Source organism: Stenella coeruleoalba (genome assembly GCF_951394435.1).
Source record: "Stenella coeruleoalba genome assembly, chromosome: 20".
Taxonomy (NCBI): domain Eukaryota; kingdom Metazoa; phylum Chordata; class Mammalia; order Artiodactyla; family Delphinidae; genus Stenella; species Stenella coeruleoalba.
In genome coordinates, this window is record NC_137166.1 from 47,738,742 (window position 1) to 47,758,412 (window position 19,671).

General features: G+C 51.5%; 2 protein-coding genes across 7 annotated transcripts; one reads left to right on the top strand and one right to left on the bottom strand.

The window, feature by feature from the left end:
• Window positions 1–422: 422 nt before the first annotated feature.
• DMRTC2 (DMRT like family C2) lies at window positions 423–7,703 on the bottom strand. Of its 5 annotated transcripts, XM_079906607.1 has the most exons (9): window positions 7,650–7,693; window positions 6,408–6,635; window positions 6,164–6,321; window positions 5,805–5,881; window positions 5,358–5,541; window positions 5,083–5,209; window positions 4,221–4,281; window positions 3,890–4,064; window positions 2,352–3,694 (listed from the first exon to the last, which is right to left on the bottom strand). In XM_079906607.1, the coding sequence occupies exons 2-9, from the start codon at window positions 6,629–6,631 to the stop codon at window positions 3,525–3,527; spliced, it is 1,176 nt and encodes a 391-aa protein (XP_079762733.1). In that variant the 5' UTR covers window positions 6,632–6,635; window positions 7,650–7,693; the 3' UTR covers window positions 2,352–3,524. The 5 variants fall into 5 exon arrangements, with proteins under 5 accessions (XP_079762734.1, XP_079762733.1, XP_079762736.1 ...); XM_079906608.1 differs by lacking the exon at window positions 2,352–3,694 and adding an exon at window positions 423–1,347 and having other exon boundaries at window positions 6,408–7,703; XM_079906610.1 differs by having other exon boundaries at window positions 2,352–2,963; window positions 6,408–7,703.
• Window positions 7,704–7,928: 225 nt separating this feature from the next.
• Window positions 7,929–13,416, top strand: LYPD4 (LY6/PLAUR domain containing 4). Of its 2 annotated transcripts, XM_079906611.1 has the most exons (5): window positions 7,929–9,087; window positions 11,592–11,755; window positions 11,955–12,098; window positions 12,557–12,883; window positions 13,163–13,416. In XM_079906611.1, exons 2-5 carry the CDS (start codon window positions 11,689–11,691, stop codon window positions 13,363–13,365), a joined length of 741 nt encoding a protein of 246 aa, XP_079762737.1. In that variant the 5' UTR covers window positions 7,929–9,087; window positions 11,592–11,688; the 3' UTR covers window positions 13,366–13,416. The 2 variants fall into 2 exon arrangements, with proteins under 2 accessions (XP_079762737.1, XP_079762738.1); XM_079906612.1 differs by lacking the exon at window positions 7,929–9,087 and having other exon boundaries at window positions 11,004–11,755.
• Window positions 13,417–19,671: the final 6,255 nt, after the last annotated feature.

The following is a 19,671-nucleotide window of genomic DNA, read 5'->3' on the forward strand; positions in this document are numbered from 1 at the left end:
AGAATGAGGTCTACATGGCCCAGGCAATGAGGGTCTGAGTAGAGAAACTGGATGGGCATGGGTGGTATGATGTTGATTCTACATTGCTCAAGGAGTGTGGTCTGGAGTGGAACAGGTTCACATAGGGCTGACATGAAAGGAAGCATGGATTCCCAAAGGGCAGAATGTAAAATGAGCTCCTGATGTGAAACATGGGTGTCTGTGGGGGAGACTTGTTTGGAGAGAGGAGCAGGATGGTGCTTCACATTTGGAACCTCACTGGTTATTTCTGCAGAACATCAGGATGGTACATGAAGGAAGCTTAGAAGAGGGATGATTTACTCAGTACCCTATTGGACCTGGGCAACACCTTTCCTCACCTGGCAGTGGGTAATGGGAAAGGAAGTGACACATGAAACAGTGCTCACAGTCTATTGGCTTTAATCTCCAAAGGCTGGTCAGAGGCCAAGGGCCCGCTGGCTCCCCACAACCACAGGTGAAGGATGCTGCAGCCAGAGGAGCATGAGCAATTTGTAAATGTGCCCTTTTCCCCACAGCTGACCTCTGCAGAGCCTCCACCCTTCTCCCTCAGGCACCAATGGGGAAGCCCTGACAATCTGATAGACAAAGTAGGCCTAGCCAGTAGTGTAAAAAGCCCTGCCAGATCTGACAAGAAGGGGAGATGGGCTGCAGAGAAATGGTCTGTGAAGAGTGGCCTGCCCCAGCTCCTTCCTCCAGTCTCATCACTTTTTTTCCCCTCCCTTTTCTCATCCTTTAACCTCAAATTATACTTTCTCTTTTACTCTTCCCAGCTGTGTGAGCTTGGTGTACTGGGGACCTTTGGTCAGCCCTGAGTAGCAGGGTCTTAGCCACGTTGCATGTTGCAACGCTTCCCTCCCCCCTTGACTATGTGGGCTTGGTTTTCTGTCACTGGGAGAGCATGGCACAGCAAGGTTTAGGCAGGTCTATTAAGGGTCAATCACACATCTAAGTTAAAACAAGGTCAGGGAAGGAAGGTGTGAAGCAGACTTTGGGCTTTGGTTATCTTGCACTGAGTCCTGGGAAGTGTTGGAGATTTGTTGCTCTGTAATGTTAGAATTAGAAGCAGCTCACCTTCTCAAGGCCCCAAACTAGAAAAGAGCAAGTTGTAATTGGATGCCATCACCATCAATTATCTTGAATAAAAAGAGGTGTAGGTAACATTAGGAAAAAGAATCAGTGATCAGGCACGTCCCTTGAACTTTCTGTTTGGCCCTTCTAAGAGTAGAAATGGGGATGGGGGTCTCCGAGTCTTCATATCTTTGGAATAGCTCACCAGGTCTTCACGTGCTTGGAACAGTTCAAGGAGAAGGACTTGACAGCAGAGGACTAAGAAACAAACGTGAGTAAGACATTATTACTTACTGCTATCTTGAGTAGAAAAATAAAGACTTTTTGAAAAACCCTCGGGACTTGTGTCTGTCTCCTGGAGTCCTGAATTTTTCACTCTATGTATTATAAAAATTACCTATTGATTTGGGGCCTGGCAAGGAAGGAACCTTTCTCCAATATTTGCCTACAAATTTTCACTAAAATACTTGGGCAAGTCACTTTATCTCTCTAAGGTGTTCCTTTGTTTGTAAAATTGGAGTAATCGTGCATAGCTTACAGAGTTGCTGTGAGGATATATGTGAATTGCATAGAGTGTGTACTCAATAAATGATAATAACTGTCACTAACGTTTTATAGGTCCTTCAGAACTTAGATACATGAATCTCTCTAGTTCAGGAAAAACCCTTGATAAAGACTTAACTTGATTCTTCCTGTACTGATTGGTCTCAGTCTCCCCGTTTGAAAAATGTTACGTTAGATTAGCATTAAGTTGACATTCCATTGACTAAAGCTGGCCTAAAGATATGTCTTGTTTGACCTACATAGGACTTAAAGAAGAAAACTGAGCCAACATTTGAAAATTAAGATGTTTTAAAAAGAAATCTAGTTTTCCAGCTTCTCTTGAAAAATCAGAAGATATGGCAATCCGGAGCCCACGTTCCTGCCTGGCAACAATCCACTAGGGCCAAAAGGAAGCTACCTTCTTAGGTAGGGCATGCATTCTCAGTTTTCCAGGGCTCCTCTGGCCTTCTTTACTCATTTATATGATCTGCTTGGCCCTGTAGGTATTTCCACTTGTGCCCCTCTGGGCAGCTGGAAACTGTCCATGCTTGGCACAGAGCAGTCACTTAATTATTGAGTCAGTGAATCACCTACCGTGTCTGCCTACCACTCTTTCTTATCTGGCCATAAAAAGAAATCCAAGTTTGTAGTTATTTGTGGTAGTTACTGAATATCTGATTTTCACTTTGGGAAGTGAATTGAACAAGTCCTTTCTGTCAGTCAGAATAAACTAGGTTAGGCTGCGGTAGCAAACAATCCCCACATCTCAGTGGCTTAAAACAATACAGGTTTATTTTTTGCTTACTCACACAAACCTAGACACAAAATGAAAATTCTCTCCTGTTTTCACATGCATGGAGACAGACATGAGTGCACAGGTATATACAGAATCACACGTCAAATAAATACCCTGGAACATGAACTCATGCAAAAATCTATTTAGATACTGGTTAACTTAAACTGCACAACTTTCTCTTTGTTGGGGATTTTAAAAGGTCCCAGGATCCGAGGAAGGTAAAAGAATATCCCCCTTCAGCCAAGGAAATGGCCATGCTACAAAAGGAGCCAAAAGCTAACAAAGCACCTGAAAGCTTTAAAACAAGCCTGAAGCTTGTGCTACATTAAATTCCATGCATAAATCTGTAAGTAAAATACCAAATATGCAATGCCTGCAGGCTGTTGCCCCCCTACCCCAGTGAGGCCTCCACCTCTGGGCTTCTAGCTCAGGAGGGAGATGGATCCCAGATGCCCAATATGTAGAGCCACGGAGGGGGCTGGACTGGGTCAGAGAGAGGGGACAACAGGCTGGAATCCTCCTTCTTCAGCAGGAGCTACAGACAGGAAGGAAGGGGGCAGGACCAGGTCACATCTATTTCCCCTCCCAGCAAACCCTCTCGTTTTACCCCATCTAATCCAGGCCCATCTTTCTTCACCTGGATTATAGCAAACACTTCCTCCTCACTGATTTTCCCACTTCTAGTCTTGCCTCATCCAATCCCTCCATCACAGCCACCATACGTGTCTTTCTAAAGCTCAGGGATTCAGAATATGTCCCTTACTCAGAAACATTCCCTTGCTCCCCTTCATGTACAGGTGCTTGTCTAGATGCCCAAGCCTGGCATGCCAGACCTCCATGATCAGAAGCCCCTCCATACTCATCTGCTTCTGTTCCAGCAGTCCCTCCAGTCCCACACAGCATGTCCAATCCACCATTTTGGACAAGAGAAATCTCAGCCTTCCCTCTCTGTCCCCATAGGTGTTTCTCATGCCTCAAGATTCCTCTAGTTCTCTCCAGGTTTGTCACTGAGCTTTCTGAAGGCATCCAGGTTTCCCAAATAGAATGGAAGCTCCTTGAAGGCAGTTATCAAATCTCCTTCCAGGCCAGACCCTTGTTACCTCTTCAGTCCCTCTCCAGACTTCAGCAGGCAGTTTGGGTCCAGAGAAAAAACCTTGGCTGGAGTCAGGAGAACAGGCTTTGCCACTGTCTTGCTATATGCACTCAGGCAAGTCCCTGCCTCTCTCAGGGCCTCACTTTCCTTGACATCAGGGCACTGGACATTTGCTTTTGAGTACAAAAAGGATAAAACAGATTCACTGAATAACTCTCAACTGTAATCCCAGGGGCTAGGTTGAAAAGCTTGGGGCCTGGGCCTGGGATCTTGAACTTCCTGATCTATTTGGTTAGTCCCTGCTTACTCCAGTACCTCCATTTCTCAGTCATGCCTATCCCATCCCCTCCTTTTAAGGAACAGGTTACCTGGTGGGCCACAGGGGTGGCGCAGGGAAATCCAGGCATGGTTGGAAGGACCAGAAGGGGTCAGGCGGGGAGCCTGAAACGAATCTTTCAGTCCCATAAGAGCCTCGGCTGCCTCCCACTGCAGCTGCCACTCTGAGGGGTCAGAGGTCCAGTCCAGGCGAGAGGCTCTGGGGGCCTGCAAAGGAAAGAGAGAGAAGCAGACTGGGAATCCCCACTTCTGCCCACCCTCCAGGTGCTCCCTCTGCCCCTGGTTACTTCATTATCCCCTACTCTTCCCTTCCCCAAGCTCAACTTCCTCCCAGGGTCCTGGGTCCCAATTCTTCCCCAGGACCTGTGGCTGCAGCAGAAGCGGGTCTGGGGTGCCACAGGGCTGAAGTTTCAGAGTCGAGCATCTGGAAATAAGGAGAAAAGATGCCAGGGGGATTAAACATGGACAGACAGGTACACATGGAAACAGGGGCAGGATTTTGCTATGTTCTGATCTGGGAATCTGAGTGCCTGCTGGGTCATTAGGCTTTGTGGCCTTGGGCAAGTCCCTTCCTCTGTTATGGCCTGCTTTGTTTTCTGTAAAATGAAAATATCTGTCAGCTTCTTCCTACCAGGGCTACTGTGAGGATTATGGGAAATAATTGGTGTCCGCTAAAAAAAAAAACCTGACAAAACATCTAGAGGGATTGAGGTGACTGTTCCTGCCCTACCAGAGTCTGGTTTCCTTCCCTCCTAGTTCCCCAATCGCTATGGAACTTGAGGAGCAGCTTGGCTCACCTTTAGGAAGCTTTCTCTAATGGCCTTTGGCCTCTCTTCTAGGCCTCTGAGGCTCTTAGCAGCATGTCGTCCCCCCCCCCCGCCCCCCCCACCCCCACTTCAGCAGGCAGTTCAACCCTATCTTATCTGTTTAAGTGGATTTAATAGCCACTACTTGTTTAAGGCCAGGGCTTGTGCTAGGTGTATTCCATATATTATTGCTAATTCTCATTATTACCAAGAAGTAGTAGTGTCTCTGATTTACTGACAGAAAAAAAGGCTTAGAGAGGTAAAGATACTTGTACAAAGGTTCACAGCTAGGCAATGGCAGACCTAGGAGAGCTCTGCCTCACCCATTAGTCTGTGACCTTTTCTTCTTCTTTATCTACTATGGTATCCAGCACAGGGTTAGGCACATCATAAACACATATCTTTTTCTCCCTACTCACGTGTGGGGCAGGGTAGAGGGCCCTTGGGATTCTCCAGAAAGAGGAGCCATCAGTATTGGGCGAGATCCTGAGCAGGCTGGGAGGGGCCCATGAGAGGGCAGCCAGAGGGCAGTGCCACGGTCAAAGCCTAACGAGGGTAAGAGAATGCAGAGCGTATGCAGAAGTCATGGCTTGTCTTCCCTCTTCCTACCCTATATCTTTTTCCTCTTGTCTTTCTGATACAGTGGTACCTAGTCATTCACATCTCTCTTGAATTAACGTTGAATTCATCTTACCAGGGAAAGGATGCAGAGGGACAGCAGGTTCTTGGCACAGCAAGCGGCACACCACTGGGGTTGGTACGGAAAGGCCTGGAGGCAGCCAGTGTCCAGTGGCCAAAGGGCCTGGAGGCACTGGAGTCCGGGGCAAAGGCAAGGCTTCTGGGGGACAGCTGAGCAGCAGAGGCCCCTGGGAGTTCTCCTGCAGGGGGCATAGGTTGGAGTCAGGTACAAGGCTGGAGAAGGAATGGGTATGTTCCAGGATGTAGGTAGGACCCCAAAACTTTAGAGCTTGAAGGGCCATAAAATCCCACCGCTTCATTTTGTCCATGGAATAGAAGTGATTTGCCCAAGATGACACAGCAATTCAGGGCTGGACCTAGAACCCAGGTGCTGAAGGCATACAGGAAGGGATCTGGGCAGGGGCTAAGACAGGGGTCCCCTCAGGGCCCAGTTTTTCCTTACCTTCTCAGGGGGTGTCAGTGCCAGTGGGACTGCCCTATGGGGAGTCTGAGGCTGGGGTGCTATGTTCTCCTTTGCAGCTGTGAGAGACCAGGGAGAGCTTTGGTGAGCTCTTTCTCCTGAGGGCCATCCCACTCCAACCCCAAACTGAATTATCTCTCTCGGTCCCATTTCTACCCACAGACCTCACCGCATCCTCCCAACACTTAATCCCTACTCATAGTTGGGGAGGGTGAGGCCCAGAGAATAGAAACACCTTGCCCCAGGTCGCGCACCAATTCAGTGGCAGGACTGGGACTCTTTTTCCTACTTAGGCTTTCCCTGCCCACATTCCTGCCCTGGCCCTGGCCAGAGACACTCACGGTGGAGCCTTGGTTGAGTGACTCCCTTCTTGACACTGCCGGGAGCTTTGGGAGGAGCCGCCCCTTTCCTCATCTGCCCCCGAGCCAGGTGCCGCTTCAGCTGCGCCTCCTCCTGCCTACGCTGGGCGACCTGGGCAGCCATGACTCTTCGGCGCTCCCTAAAGAGGGGGTGGCGAGTCAGAAGGCAGGTCAGCCGCCTTTCGGATGAGGCCCATCCTCTCCCTTCCCTGGATCTCATACTCACAAGACGAGGACACATTTGTGACACTTGCAAGCCTGAAAGAGGCAGAGGCGCTTGTGGCCCTTGAGGTGGGCAGTGACACCGTGACTGCGGCAGCGGGCGCACGTTGGAGAGCGACTGACAACTCTCCTGGGGACGAGCTCCCCGCCCTGGGGGGCTCTAGTCTCACCCCCTGTGGCAGAGTCTGAGGGGCAGTGGTGGACAGCAGGCATTTCATTGGGTTCCATGTATCTAGGGGCAGGAGTGGGGGGTCAGGGTGGACACGTGGGCCCTCTCCTGACCAGCCCTCTTGCCTCTGGGAGGCCACGCCTGAAGGATTTTTCCATTTCGCCCACTCCTGGACTCAGCTGTCACCCTTGAGTCTCCCCTGGCTTTCTCCTTCTTCACTTTCCTCAGGCATCATCTTTCCCAAGAACCTCTCTCTTTCCTTTCTTGTGTATCTTTCGATCCAAACATTATTCTCCGCTCACATGTTCCTTTCCAGGCAGAAATCCCAGTTTGGGGCGTACTCGCGCACTCTCACGCCCTCTGCAGCAGTTCTTACACCCGCCTTCCACCAACACCCCATTCCCACAGTTTCCCCGGCATTCTCTTCAACAATTATCATCCCTCCCTCCTGCATTTATCCAATTCCCACACATAACGTTTATGCTCCCCTTTCAATTCTTAGCCTCACGTATGCCCTGCAATTCAATTTCTCCCCCGCAGCCCTTTTAATCAGACCGCTCCCTTGCACCTCAGTAACTACATCTTTCTCATGGATCCCTTGCCTCACTTTCAAGAATTATTTTCATTCCTTCAGCAAAGGTTTACTGAGCCCCTTCCATGTGCCAGGCCCTGATCGAGGCCCAAAGCCCCCTCCCAACGGCCCAAATTCCTCTCTTGCACCCACACGCCTTCCAAACTAAGGCAAACCCGCGCCGTCGCTGCGCCCGGCCTTTACGCGCCTTTGCCCATTCCCATCAAGCAGCCTTGAACCGCGCCTGCCACACCTCCCCATGCATCTGTTCCTCGCGTGCACCCCCTTCTGCAGCTGTCCCCGCGGCCTCGCCCTGCTCCAGGGTCCCAGGGAGGGCTCGGGGCTCAGGGAGCGCGCCCAGCGGCCTCGGTGGGGGATGGGCGAAGGGGCCGCGAGGACCGTTAGTGGGGAGGCGACCGTTGTCTGGGGCAGGGAGTCCAGCGCAAGACAGGGAGGGGAAGAGACGGGAGGGGCGGGGTCGCGTTCGCGTCGTCAGCCGCGGTTACCACAGCCTCGAGCGAAGTCAGACTCAGGATGAGGCGAAAGAAGGTGGTGAGGCAGTGGGGTGAGGAATGGCCTCGCTCGCGCCACTTTTCCCGCCCCTTCTTACAAGGACCAATGAGCTTCAAGCGGCGCCTTCTGCCGCCGAGGCGAGCGACCAGTGCGCTTCAAGATCCTTCACTGACGGCCCGCCCCTTTACCTCCGGCCCGCTTCTCCTCGCGCCAGACTATCAGGCCAGCCAATAGAGCGTCGAGTTGAGTCTCGCGACACTTCTCCCTCCTTGTGTGATTTGCCTTCCCAGACTGTTCTTTCCTTTTTGGGGAGGTGGCCAATGGGGCGTCGAGTAACGCTTCCAGGACGAGGCTGGCCCTGCCCCCCCAGGAACGGCTGCCCGGCCCGCCCTCCCGCGCACGCGCAGTCTCGCCCTCCGGCCAGCACTGCAGGGAGGGCGCCTCTTGAGCGGTTGTCTTCGACTCTGCGCGGGCGGTTACTCTTTGCTGTGTGGATGCCCGTGCTTTCGCACTTCTTTCCCGCTGCCCAACTCCCGATCTACCTTTCTCCTTTTATGTTCCCTGTGCTGTGATATCCCTGTTTCCTTCCTGGGTCCCACCTTCTCACGCTGAGCCCCATTCCTTGTGTCTCTTATCGTCCGCGCTGGTGCTGATTTTCCTAACTCTGACATTTTCCGTCTCTGAGAGCCTCTCTCTCTCTGCCTGTTCATCCTGCTGATGTTCGGAACCTCTTTCTCCACGTGCCTCATTCCCTCATAGCCTGGACCCCTGCCCCTCCCATCCTCCTCTTCGCTTCCCGAGACGCTTCTGTGGTTTTTCTGTCTTTTTAGGCTTTTCCACCGTCTGTGTTCATCTTCCTCCCGGATTGCACCCCATTCTCGGTGCTCCACTCTCTAATTGTAGCCTTCTCTGTGCATCTCTACTAGACCCATCTCACGGTTTCCCTCCCCATTCTCTGTGGTGTCCCCTTTTCTCTATGCATTCTGCCCTGTCTCCTTTTCTCTCTTTGAGCCTCTAAGATTGTCTCCTCTCTCCCCTGAGAACCCGGTCCTTGTGCCCCACTCCTCATTTTTCTGCCGCTCCCGATTGTGCTTTCTCTGCTCCCTGCAAGGTTCCATTCCAACAGTTTGCTCCTCCTTGTCTGTGTGGTTTCTCTTTTGTAGGGATAGCATCGCCTCTGACCACCACTCCATCCCTTTTTCCTTGAGGATTTCATTCCACTCTTTTCTGGTTGTGTCCGTGCTTGTTCTCAGATTGCTGGGTCCCGTTGTTTTGCGTTCCCAGGCAGGTGTGTGCCATCTTCTCTGCTTGGTCCAACTCCTTTGTTTGATCCTTTGTCAGCCTTCATTTCCCCTTCCTGTGTCCCATCTTTTCTGCTGGTCTTGGCCTCTTAGTTTGCCGCAGATTTCTGGATTACGGATCCTGTGTCAGGTATTCTGGACAGAGAAGTGTGGCAGAAGTGACCTCTAGCTGGACTGCTGTGCAGGGGGGCAGTACTAGACGAAGTTGGAAAGGTTGTTGGGGGCCAGTCTGGGGGAGGAAGGGTGAGGATGTGTGGAATGCTTTAATGCCAGCTGAAGCAATTGACATTAAACCTTTAGGTAGTGGAGAGAGAGATGGGGGACCAACATTTTTGGAGAGCTTAGCTCTTGCCTGGCACTTTATACTAATAATCTTATTAATTTTCAACAATGACTCTATGGGATATATTACTAATATATTTTATAAATGAGTTCAATAAGATGCACAAGATTACACAGCTAGACAATGGAGAGGTAAAGATTCCAGCGTTGGTCTGTCTTTGAGTCCAAAGTCTATCAACTTTGTACAACCTACAGTGTTTTAGTTATTTCCAGTAATCCCCAGTTCCCCACTTTTATTCTCTAACTGTTGCATAGGCACTCATTTCAGGTGGTTAATGCATATCTTTTAGTTTGTGTGTGTTCTTGCAAGATGTGCGGTGTTTTATGTGCATGATGCTTCAATTTATGCGAATGACATTATTTACTATTTAAAATAATCAGCACTGTTTTTATGATCCATCCAGTGCATGTGATGCGTACATCTAACCAGTTGCTTCTAACTGCTGCATGCTATTCCATGGTGTGCATCCCCTGCGTGTCGCATGTTCACTAGGTCTCAGGGAGGGACGCCCACATTGCCTTCAGCTCACTGTCACCGTAATAATGCTACATTCTCATGTGTTCCTTTGTAGTTGAAGGTGGAAATCTCTGTTATGTGTACCTAGGATATACCAGAGATGGCTCTTTGTAAGCCTAATTTGACTAAGTATTGCCAGACTCCTCCCCACAATGAATGATGCTTTGGGTCTGAGACACTGTTCAGAACTCCTCCCTTCCTCAGGGTCCAGAAGAGGACCCTATCCCTGGCCCCAACTACCCCATGAGCAGCAGTGCACAAGGGTCTCTGTAGCCCCACAGTCCTACCAATGCTCATAGTTTTCCAGCTTTCTGATCCCTCGCCAGTCTGATAGATGCACATTTGGATACATTGTATTTCTCTGATTATTGTCGAGCTGGGGTGTTTCTTCATATGCTTGTTAGACTTTGTTTTTTTTGTTGTTGTTTGTTTTGTTTTGTTTTGCGGTACGCAGGCCTCTCACTGTTGTGGCCTCTCCTGTTGCGGAGCACAGGCTCCGGACGCACAGGCTCAGCAGCCATGGCTCACGGGCCTAGCCGCTCCGCGGTATGTGGGATCTTCCCGGACCGGGGCACGAACCCGTGTCCCCTGCATCGGCAGGCGGACTCTCAACCACTGTGCCACCAGGGAAGACCCCTGGTTTGTTTTTGAGATTGCTTCTTCATATGCTTGGTCCATTCCCCTGCTGGGGTTGCTCTCTTTTTCTTGTCAATTTGCCTGAGATCCTTGACCATTCTCGTTTTAAATTAAGACTTTGTATGCGCTCTTATGCCAATTTTGGCACTTCATATTATTTTAGAAACTTATCCACTTCATCTGGGTTTTCAAGTTTATAAATGTAGAGTTGTTAATGACACTTTTATTATTCTTAGAACATGTGATGCCTGTTAATTTTTATTTTTCATTCTGTATTTTATTTGCATCTTTTTTTCTTGATTAGAGTTGCCAGAGAATTATCTTAGTAATATTGTCAAAGAATGAATATTAGTCTTTTGTAATACTTTTTTGTTGTTTTCTATTCCATTGATTTCTGTCATCATCTTTATTTCTGTCCCTTTTTGGGGGATGCTTTGTGGTCTCATATAACTTCTTGAGTTAATTCATAAACATTTTGTAATTCTTCTTGTTTCCTGATAAATGTATTTAAATTATAAATTTACTTCTGAATATTGATTTAGAAATCAGAGTCCCAAATTTTGATGTGTATTTTAAAAAACTTTTGATGTTGAAATGATTATTGGCTTACAAGAAGTTGCAAAAATTTTAGAGTCCCTTAAACCCTTCTTCCAGTTCCCCATAGGGACATTCTGTATAACTGTAGTATATGAGCAGGAAATTGACATTGGTATATTACTCTTAACTAACTTACAGGCCTTATTCAGTTTTCATCAGATTTTACATGCACGTGTGTGTGTGTGACATGTAGTATGTTTGCTATTATTCAGTTCTAAATACCTTTTAATTTCTTTCTCGAGTCAAGGGTTATTTAGTAATATGTTGGTTAACTCCTACACACACATTTGTTGTTCTGACCTCATTGTCTCTGGATGGAGAATAGCCTGTATGATAGTGATCCTTTGAATAAGCCAGCGTCCTCTGCTCAGCACCATGTCCAGTGGCAGAACCTAAGCAGGAGAGTGAAGAGTCAGGATTTGAGAAGCTAATGTGGGTTCGGGTTAGGTTGGAAGAGAGACTATGGAGATGGGAAGACCTGTGTCCCTGAAGGGCTCAGGGAGCCTATGTTAATGAAAATGATAATCAACTTTCTGCTCCAGAAACAGTGACCCAGAGGCTGACAAGAACTGAGCTTGAGACCTAGATTGAAATTGGTTCCAGACCGAGGCCCAGCATCCAGGACCCAGACACAGGACCATGGGACCTCAGCATTTGAGCCCCGTGCAGCTGCTCTGTCTCCTAGGGGCCATTTCCACTCTGCCTTGTATGTCCTTTGTGGCTGGACCCTTAGGGACCCTCTTGGCTGGGATGGGAGGACTGGATTCATGTCACTGGGGGAAGGAAAGCTGCATATCTGGGTCCCTCGGGAGACAGGGTCTGTGGAGGCTGAGCTCTTGATTGGCGGTTCGGGGCTGAGAAGGCAATGTGAGGGGCAGGTGACTGGAAGAACATTCTCTCTTTAGGGGCTGGAGCTCTTTTGTGTTATGAAGCAACATCTTCCCTCTTCAGAGCTGTTGATCTCCATAGCTGGCAATGGCTTCTGATGAGGAGCATGGTGTGTAAACTGAATGAGGGCTGTGAGGAGACGCTGGTGTTCATCGAGACAGGTGAACAGGGGTGACTTTGCGACATTTTGTTTGCTTGGTCTTCTGACCCCACCTCCATTCCTAGCACCCAGGGACTCTGGACTTGAGTTCCAGATATCTACCCCATTATATGTTTGGGAACAGCATCCAGACATCGGCAGGAGAGGGGCAGGACCCAGCTGGTTGTGGTGTGGGCTGGATAAGAGGACACAATGGAGGTGGACAGATCCCAGGAGGAGAGGGGGACTCTGGGAGAGAAGACAAGTTTGGGATACAAGGGAGAGAGGCGCAGACGGGCTCCTGTGGGGAGAAGAGTGAGGAGAGGCAGATGAGACGTGGGAAATCTGAGTGGTGAGAGGAGAGTGGGGGAGGGGCAAAGTTGGTGATGGGGCAGCAGGAAGAGCAGGGCGTGGGCTGGGAGCTTGAACTGGGTGTGGCCAGCGACACTGATCAGAGCTCTCCAATCTTCTGCCCCACAGGGACCAGAAGGGGAATTGTGGGTTTTAAAGGCTGCAGCCCAGCTTCATCTTACCCCCCGCAAGTCTCCTACCTCGTTTCGCCGCCCGGATTGTCCATTGCCTCCTATAGCCGTGTCTGCCGGACATACCTCTGCAATAACCTCACCAACATGGATCCTTTTGTGAAACTCAAGGCCAAGGCTCCTAAGACTTTAGCATCTTCTTCCCATAGTTGCCCAACCTGTGTGGGCGAGCACTCCAAGGACTGCCTCCCAAATTTTGTCACCACTGAGGCTTGCCCCAACAATGCTACTGAGTGTTACAGTTCCACCTTAAAATTTCAGGCAGGTGAGAGAAGAGAAACTTTCTTTCTCAGATGCCTGCTCTAGGCCTGCTGCCTTCCCGTCTCTGAGGGAGGTGGGTGGGACTGAGGTCCCATGGTCCTGTGTCTGGGTCCTGGGGGATGGGGGTTGTGGCACATAATTCCAAGGAGGAGGGGAGAAGGTGCCTGGTACCTGAGTGTTTGGTGGGAGAGCAGGGGTCCTGGTTTGTGAGGGGTGTCTGGAAGGAGGGGTAGGATGTTTGAGTCTTGAAAGTGTCTCTGACTCCTTGCTCTCTTCCTTACAGGGTATCTCAATACCACCTTCCTCCTCATGGGCTGTGCTCGTGAAAACACCGATATTTTATCCCACTTTCACCATATTGGCAGCATCAGAGTGACTGAGGCCATCAACATCTTAGAGAAGGCCCAGTTTGCTGGTGCAGAGCCCTCTAGTGGGAGACCTGCTTGGGGCATCCTCTTAGGCCTTCTGTTTGCCTTCAGGGACTGACGATCTAGCTGGACCAAACACCCCTACCCCTTCACATAGTGAAATAAAGTTACGGAGTTGCCTTTCTGCCTTGTCCTGTGGTCCATGAGGGTTGTGGAGGCGTGAAAGGTCTGAGGAGGGCCAGACGTGTCCAGGGAGGCGGAGGGGAGGGGCAGGTAATGGGCAGTGCTCGCTGTGAAGTGCGCAGGGGGCTTGGGGAGGAGGATCATTGGCAAAGTGACAGAATCATGCCCAGCAAGCAGGAGAAACCTAAACACTCCCCTTCGCCGCCGCCTCCTGAGGACGTGAGTTCTAGCCTGGGTTCAGCCATTGACTTGGAGATCCTGGCCAAACCTTCTCCCTTTTTGGGCTTCCATTTCCTCCCCTTTAACATGAAGGCCTTGTAGGGAAGTCATAGGGATTATAAATTCAATTTGAGTGAAGTTTAAAACCATATATTTTATGATAAAGCACCTTTAACTTAAGATGGCCAGAGCACTGACACTGATATGATATATTTGCTGTAAAGAGAATTATGAGAGTTTTATTTTTCTGATATTAAAAGTTACTTAATGAAGACTTGTTTCCATTAAAAAAAATAAAATGAAGGCCTTATGAATTAGAAGCGTGGCTCATTGGTATGAGTCAGATACTGTGGTAGTATCTGGCTAGGGTTTTTTTGTTTGTTGTGTTTTGCTTTTGGTGCAAAAAATTTATTAAATGAAAATGGACGTGGATACAAAGGGCATGTGGTACGTGAGTGAGACATGTTCTGAGCCAGCCAGACTCAAGGTTGCAAGGCCACTTTTTTTCCAGCTTTACTGAGGTATAATTGACAAAATTGCAATATAGTTAAAGTGTACAGCATGATGATGTGATATATGTATACATCGTAAAAGGATTCCTACCACTGAGTTAGCTAACACATTCGTCACCTCACATACGTACCCTTTTCTTTCTTCTGATGAGAACACAAGTTCTATTCTCTTAGCAAATTGCAGTTATATAATACAGTATTATCAACTATAGTCAACATGTTATACATTAGATCCTCAGACCCTATTCATCTTATAACTGAAAGTTTGTACTCTTTTACCAACTTTTCCCTATTTTCCCCCAACCGTAGCCCCTGGCAACCATTTTTTGAATCTCTGTTTCTATGAGTTCAACTTTTTTTTTGTGTGTGTGTGGTATGCGGGCCTCTCACTGTTGTGGCCTCTCCCGTTGCAGAGCACAGGCTCTGGACGCGCAGGTTCAGCGGCCATGGCTCGTGGGCCCAGCCGCTCCGCGGCATGTGGGATCTTCCCGGACAGGGGCACGAACCCGTGTCCCCTGCATCGGCAGGCGGACTCTCAACCACTGCGCCACCAGGGAAGCCCTCCAAGGCCCGTTCTTGACCATGGTGTGTGCTGCCTCTGGGCACACTGTCCTGTTGGTGAGGCTGTGTCTTGCCGTGTGACAGGGAATGGCCTTGGGCCCAGTCTGAGCTCTGAGCCTGTCTGAGCCTTCCTGTGTGTGTCTGGAGCCAACTCCAGTTCTAACCTTGGCTAATGATGATGTCAATGGCAGAGAAGATGATGAGTTTGGGGGTCTCTGGGCCTGGGGGCTATGTCAGTTTCTTTTCTGCACAGGAAATTCCCAAAGGTCCTCACTTGGATTGACACATACTCCTAATCCAGAAAGAACTGCGTGTGTGCCTCTGCCTGAGGCTTGTAGCATCTCTGTTGGTCTGTCAGTGTTTCTCCAGCCTGATGAGATCTGCAAATAATGTGACCCCCTAGGGAACCCAGGTGACAGCACTTCCTTCTCCCAAGTGAAGGTTAGGCTGTCCAAAGCCAACCCAGGGCCCCTTAGTCCTAGGAGTAGGAGTCAAGAAGTTAGGTCCTAGGGCAGTCAGGCTGAGGCAGGTGGACTGACAACAAATGGATGAGCGGATTGAATGAAGGATGGTGGGACAGGGCTGTTTGGAGCTGTACTGCACCCCTCCTCCAGGCATTCCCCACTATGGGGCACCCCTTCCTCCTTCCTTTCCCTGACTCACCCCTAAACTTCCTTTTTGGACAACAGCTTCTAAACCTTTTCCTCATTACCGTCGCAAGAGTGTCAGAGACTTGGGACTTCTTAACGCATCCCAGTGGGTAAGACTCTGCGCTTCCACTGCAGGGGGAACAGGTTCGATCCCTGGTCGGGGAACTAAGATTCCCTCATGCCCCAGTGTGGCCAAAAAAAAAAGGTGACTCATACCTGAAAATCGCGCTTGAACCATTTCCCACCTTAGAAACACCGAGGGCAGGAGTTGCCCACGGTCACACAGTGAGTCCGGAGCCGGAAGAGGAATCCTGGTCCGGGACACTCACATTCTGGACTCCCCTCCCAAGATGGTACTGGGATGTCTGATAGTCTCTCTGCTGGGTGTGGTATTTCCCTCTCACATCACCCGCTTCTCTCAGTGGATTATCCCCGCACGCCCGCCCCACAGGGCGGCAATGAGCCAGTCTACGGGCTCCCCTACTTCCTGTGGCAGGACGTCAGTCCACTCGGTCCCCAGTTTCCCATAGGATGTCTAAAGTACCTTCAGGGCTGCTGCCCACCCCCGCCCGCTCACCTCTGGCTTTGTCTTTTAGCCACCGTCGGCGCCTACGGCTCTTGGACCCCTCTTGGGCCCTTTTCGCGGTCGGGGCCCCACGGACCAAGGCGGTTCCGTCCCTCTAGCTTACTCCATCAATCCTATGTGGTCCCCGATCCCGGGGCTAATTCCAGAGGCCAGGGCCGAATCCAGTCGCCAGTCCCGGCCCCTAGGGCCAATCCTTGCTATCGGGCCCCCAACACCACCCAGTCCCGGACTTGCTCCTCTCTGGGTCGCGCCCCAAGAGCAATCCGGGCTTCACTCCATTGCGGGGCCCCGCCCCCCATGGCTAAGGACTGAGGCCTGGCCCCGCCCCCTTACGCGCATCGAACAGACCACGGACCAACAACAAATGCAGCCCTGGAGGCGGCAAAAGCGTCTTTCTGGCCAAACTAGTGGGGAGTCCCGCGGGGGTCTCTCCAGCGGGGAAGCCTGGGTCTTTTCACGTGTTGGCTGTCAGCGTCGTTTCCCCACTGCACTTGCCACATAGGAATCATCTAGAACGCATCCGGCCCACCCGCTGGAGCAGGAGACAAGGCTGCTGCTGAGCCTCCTTCTAGGGGCGAGGGGCCCGCCAGGTCCTCAGGCAGTTGGAAACCGGGCGGGGCGACAGTGCCTGAGGCAAAGCTCTGTCTGTGAGCCATTGGAGGGGGAAGCCCCGCCCTTTCCTCCGCCTTCTGTCCTCTAGTTCTCCTATTCTCTTTCTCAGGGTTCTTTTCTCTGCCCTCTCCTTTCTGGCGAGAATGGAAGTGAGTGGATGGTGGACCTAAGAGTGATCAATGACTGCGCATTGGTCCCGAGCTGCGCATCGCCTCGCTGGAGGGAGGGAGGGCGTGGCGCCAGCCTCGGAAAAGGCGGGAAATGGAGGAGGCTCGAGGCTCGCGCATGCGCACAAATCAACTCTTTCCGACGGTCCCAGAGAGGCGGCTTTGGCTGTGGCGGCGCTGTGGTAAAGGTGTCCCTTGAGACTGGGTTCGGGAGGCCCAGGGAAACCGCTGTTTATCTTTAGCACCAGAAGCACCATCGCTCCCCTCCTCCCCACCCTCCCAAAGCACACGAGCAGCCGTGGCACTGAGAGACCCGGATGACCCTCTTCTCCTCAGTCCTGAGAGAGGCGGCCCAGCCCTTCCGGGGGACACAGGCCTCTGGGCTGAGACCCCCATTACCAGCCTTCGGACTAACCGTCGTCACAGCACCCTCAGCTTCCGGAGTGCGGCCGCCTTGTTTCCCCCCCTCTGGCTATCTCACCGAGTCTCCCCACGTTCCCCGGAGAGAACTTGCGCCCCACCTTGTGCAGGGCAGGGCTTCTGAGCGCAGAGAAGGAGCTCAGGGCCCGAGCCTGCTCCCCGGGGGCACCATGGCCGGCTTCGGAGGAGGGGCAGGGATGCTGCCGCCAGTGGAGTCTTGTGCCCACGACCTGCCCACGCCGCTCCCCCAGCTCTCCCTCCCGTGAGCGCCGACCTTGCCTGGGACTTGAGCGGAGCCCCAGCGCCCCTCCCAGGCGCCCCCTTCCTGAGATCACAACCCACAAGGCCATGGGCCCGGCGGGACTGGGACTCGCTGGGGACAAATGTCCTCCTGCCCACTGGACAACCCAGAGAGCTCAAGGGTCGCTCCTGCCCGGTTTTCGGCCTGGCCTGCGTGGACACTCGCCGAAGGTAAGGGTCCACGTTCAGCAGGGTGCCGCGGTGGCCCACTTGGTGCCCGCCCCGGAGCGGGCTCAGAGTTGGGGACCCAAGGGATGAGTACGGGCCCCTCGCCCAGGGCCTTCTTTAGTTTCTGTTTGATTTCCCCCAGATCCCCGCGGGGAGGCAGCCTGGAGCAGGGGAAGGAGTCAGAGGCTCGCTGGGGGTCCTGGCTTGGCCAGCCCCTAACTGCCCAGCCTCCTGCAGGATCCCTCTCTTCTCTAGGGCTCAGCTTCCTCCTCCGTCAAATGGGGCTGTTGATCTGTGTCTGCAGGACTGTTGCGGGGTCACCTGAGCTCACCTGACATTCTGGCAGGCCTAAGTTCTTCCTGAGCAAATGAATGACCATCCCTGGGAGGCCCCCTTCCTCCAAGCTCAACTTACCTGGGTTCCGGTAGCGTCTGGGGTTCTGGCTGCTGGTTTTCTTACTGGGTAATGACGTCCCACCAAATCCCGACATCACTTCATAACCAGGTTTCCCCTTGAAGACCGGCTTCATTCCCTGGGCCACTGTTCCACCCCTCTGGGCTGGCGAGTTGGTCTTTAACGTAAACCCTAAATCCGAGTCTGCACCAGAATCTACTACCCGTTCAAGAAATGTCTTATGTTCTGAGGCCGGTTGCTGCATGGATGGTTCGTTTGGTTTTGACAGAAATTGCCACTCAGCCAAAGATCCCTCTTGGGATTTGGCTCCCTGGGCTGGAGCTGCGTGCTGGGCTGTAGGGTCTGACTGTCTCCGTCTCTCTTGGGACCTCAGTTCTGTCTGGGCAGGTGGTCCATTTTGGGGTCCAGGTCCTACCTGGGCTCCAGCTCCCTCTCTCAATACTAGCTCCTGTTGAGTTCTAGAATCTTTTCCCGGCCCAGGTCTGTGCTGTGAGGCAGCTTCCTGTTTCCTGAAGGGCACCCTTTGGATGGGAGGTGACTGCTGTGGCGCAGGCTCCTGTGGGGCAAGAAATTCCTGCTGCAAAGCAGATTTTTGCTGTGCTCGAGGTTCCTGCTGGGATTCAGCTCCATGTTGGGCAAGGGGTCTTTGCTGTGCAGTGCGCTTCTGTTGGGTATCGGGTCCCTGCTGAGCCTTAGATGCTGGCTGAGCTGTGGGTGTCTTTTCTGGCCCAGACTCTGACTGGGTGATAGGTGTCTGGTGTGGCTCAGGTTCCCAGTCAGGCCTAGAAACTAACTTAGAGCCTGGCTCCATTGTTGTTATTTCCCTGAAGGGAGATGTTGATCTCCCAGGCTTCATCCTTCTTGGCCCCCACAGGCCTCCTTTGTCACAGATCCCTCACTGATTGCTCATGATGGCTCCTCCCTTTGGGTTCCACTCCTTCATCCTGGCATCCCTGCTCTTCCTAAGGCAGTTGGCACGTGGGCTGACCACAGCTGCCTCCCCACTCCTGTGCCAAATGAAGCACTCATGTGCCTCCTGCTGTGGGAGGAGGGATTGGGGGCAGCGGGAGGCTGAGAGCCCAGCACTCTCCTACCAGAGGAGGCCCCACTCACCACTCAGTTAAAATGTTTCTTCTCATAAGGCCAGCACCCCAACTTAGTCCTCTGTTTCATCTGGATGACAGAAGCCAGATTCTGGAGGAGTGTTCCTTTTCTGTTCTCTCCTTCTGATGTTTGAGGAAAGGGTCAGAGAGGGAAGCAGGAGCTACCCTGTTGTAATTGTTTCCTCTTTATTCATTCATACAAATGGTTTCCACTTTAATTTCCTTCTATTATCGTTCTGATCATTTTACTCCCATGTTTAAAAATGAGAAAGACTGGGGCTTCCCTGGTGGCGCAGTGGTTGGGGGTCCACCTGCCGATGCAGGGGACATGGGTTTGTGCCCCAGTCCAGGAAGATCCCACATGCCGCGGAGCGGCTGGGCCCATGAGCCATGGCCGCTGAGCCTGCATGTCCAGAGCCTGTGCTCCACAACGGGAGAGGCCACAACGGTGAGAGGCCCGCGTACCGCAAAAAAAAAAAAAAAAAAAAAAGGAAAATAAAAATAAGAAAGACATCTCATTTTTACATCT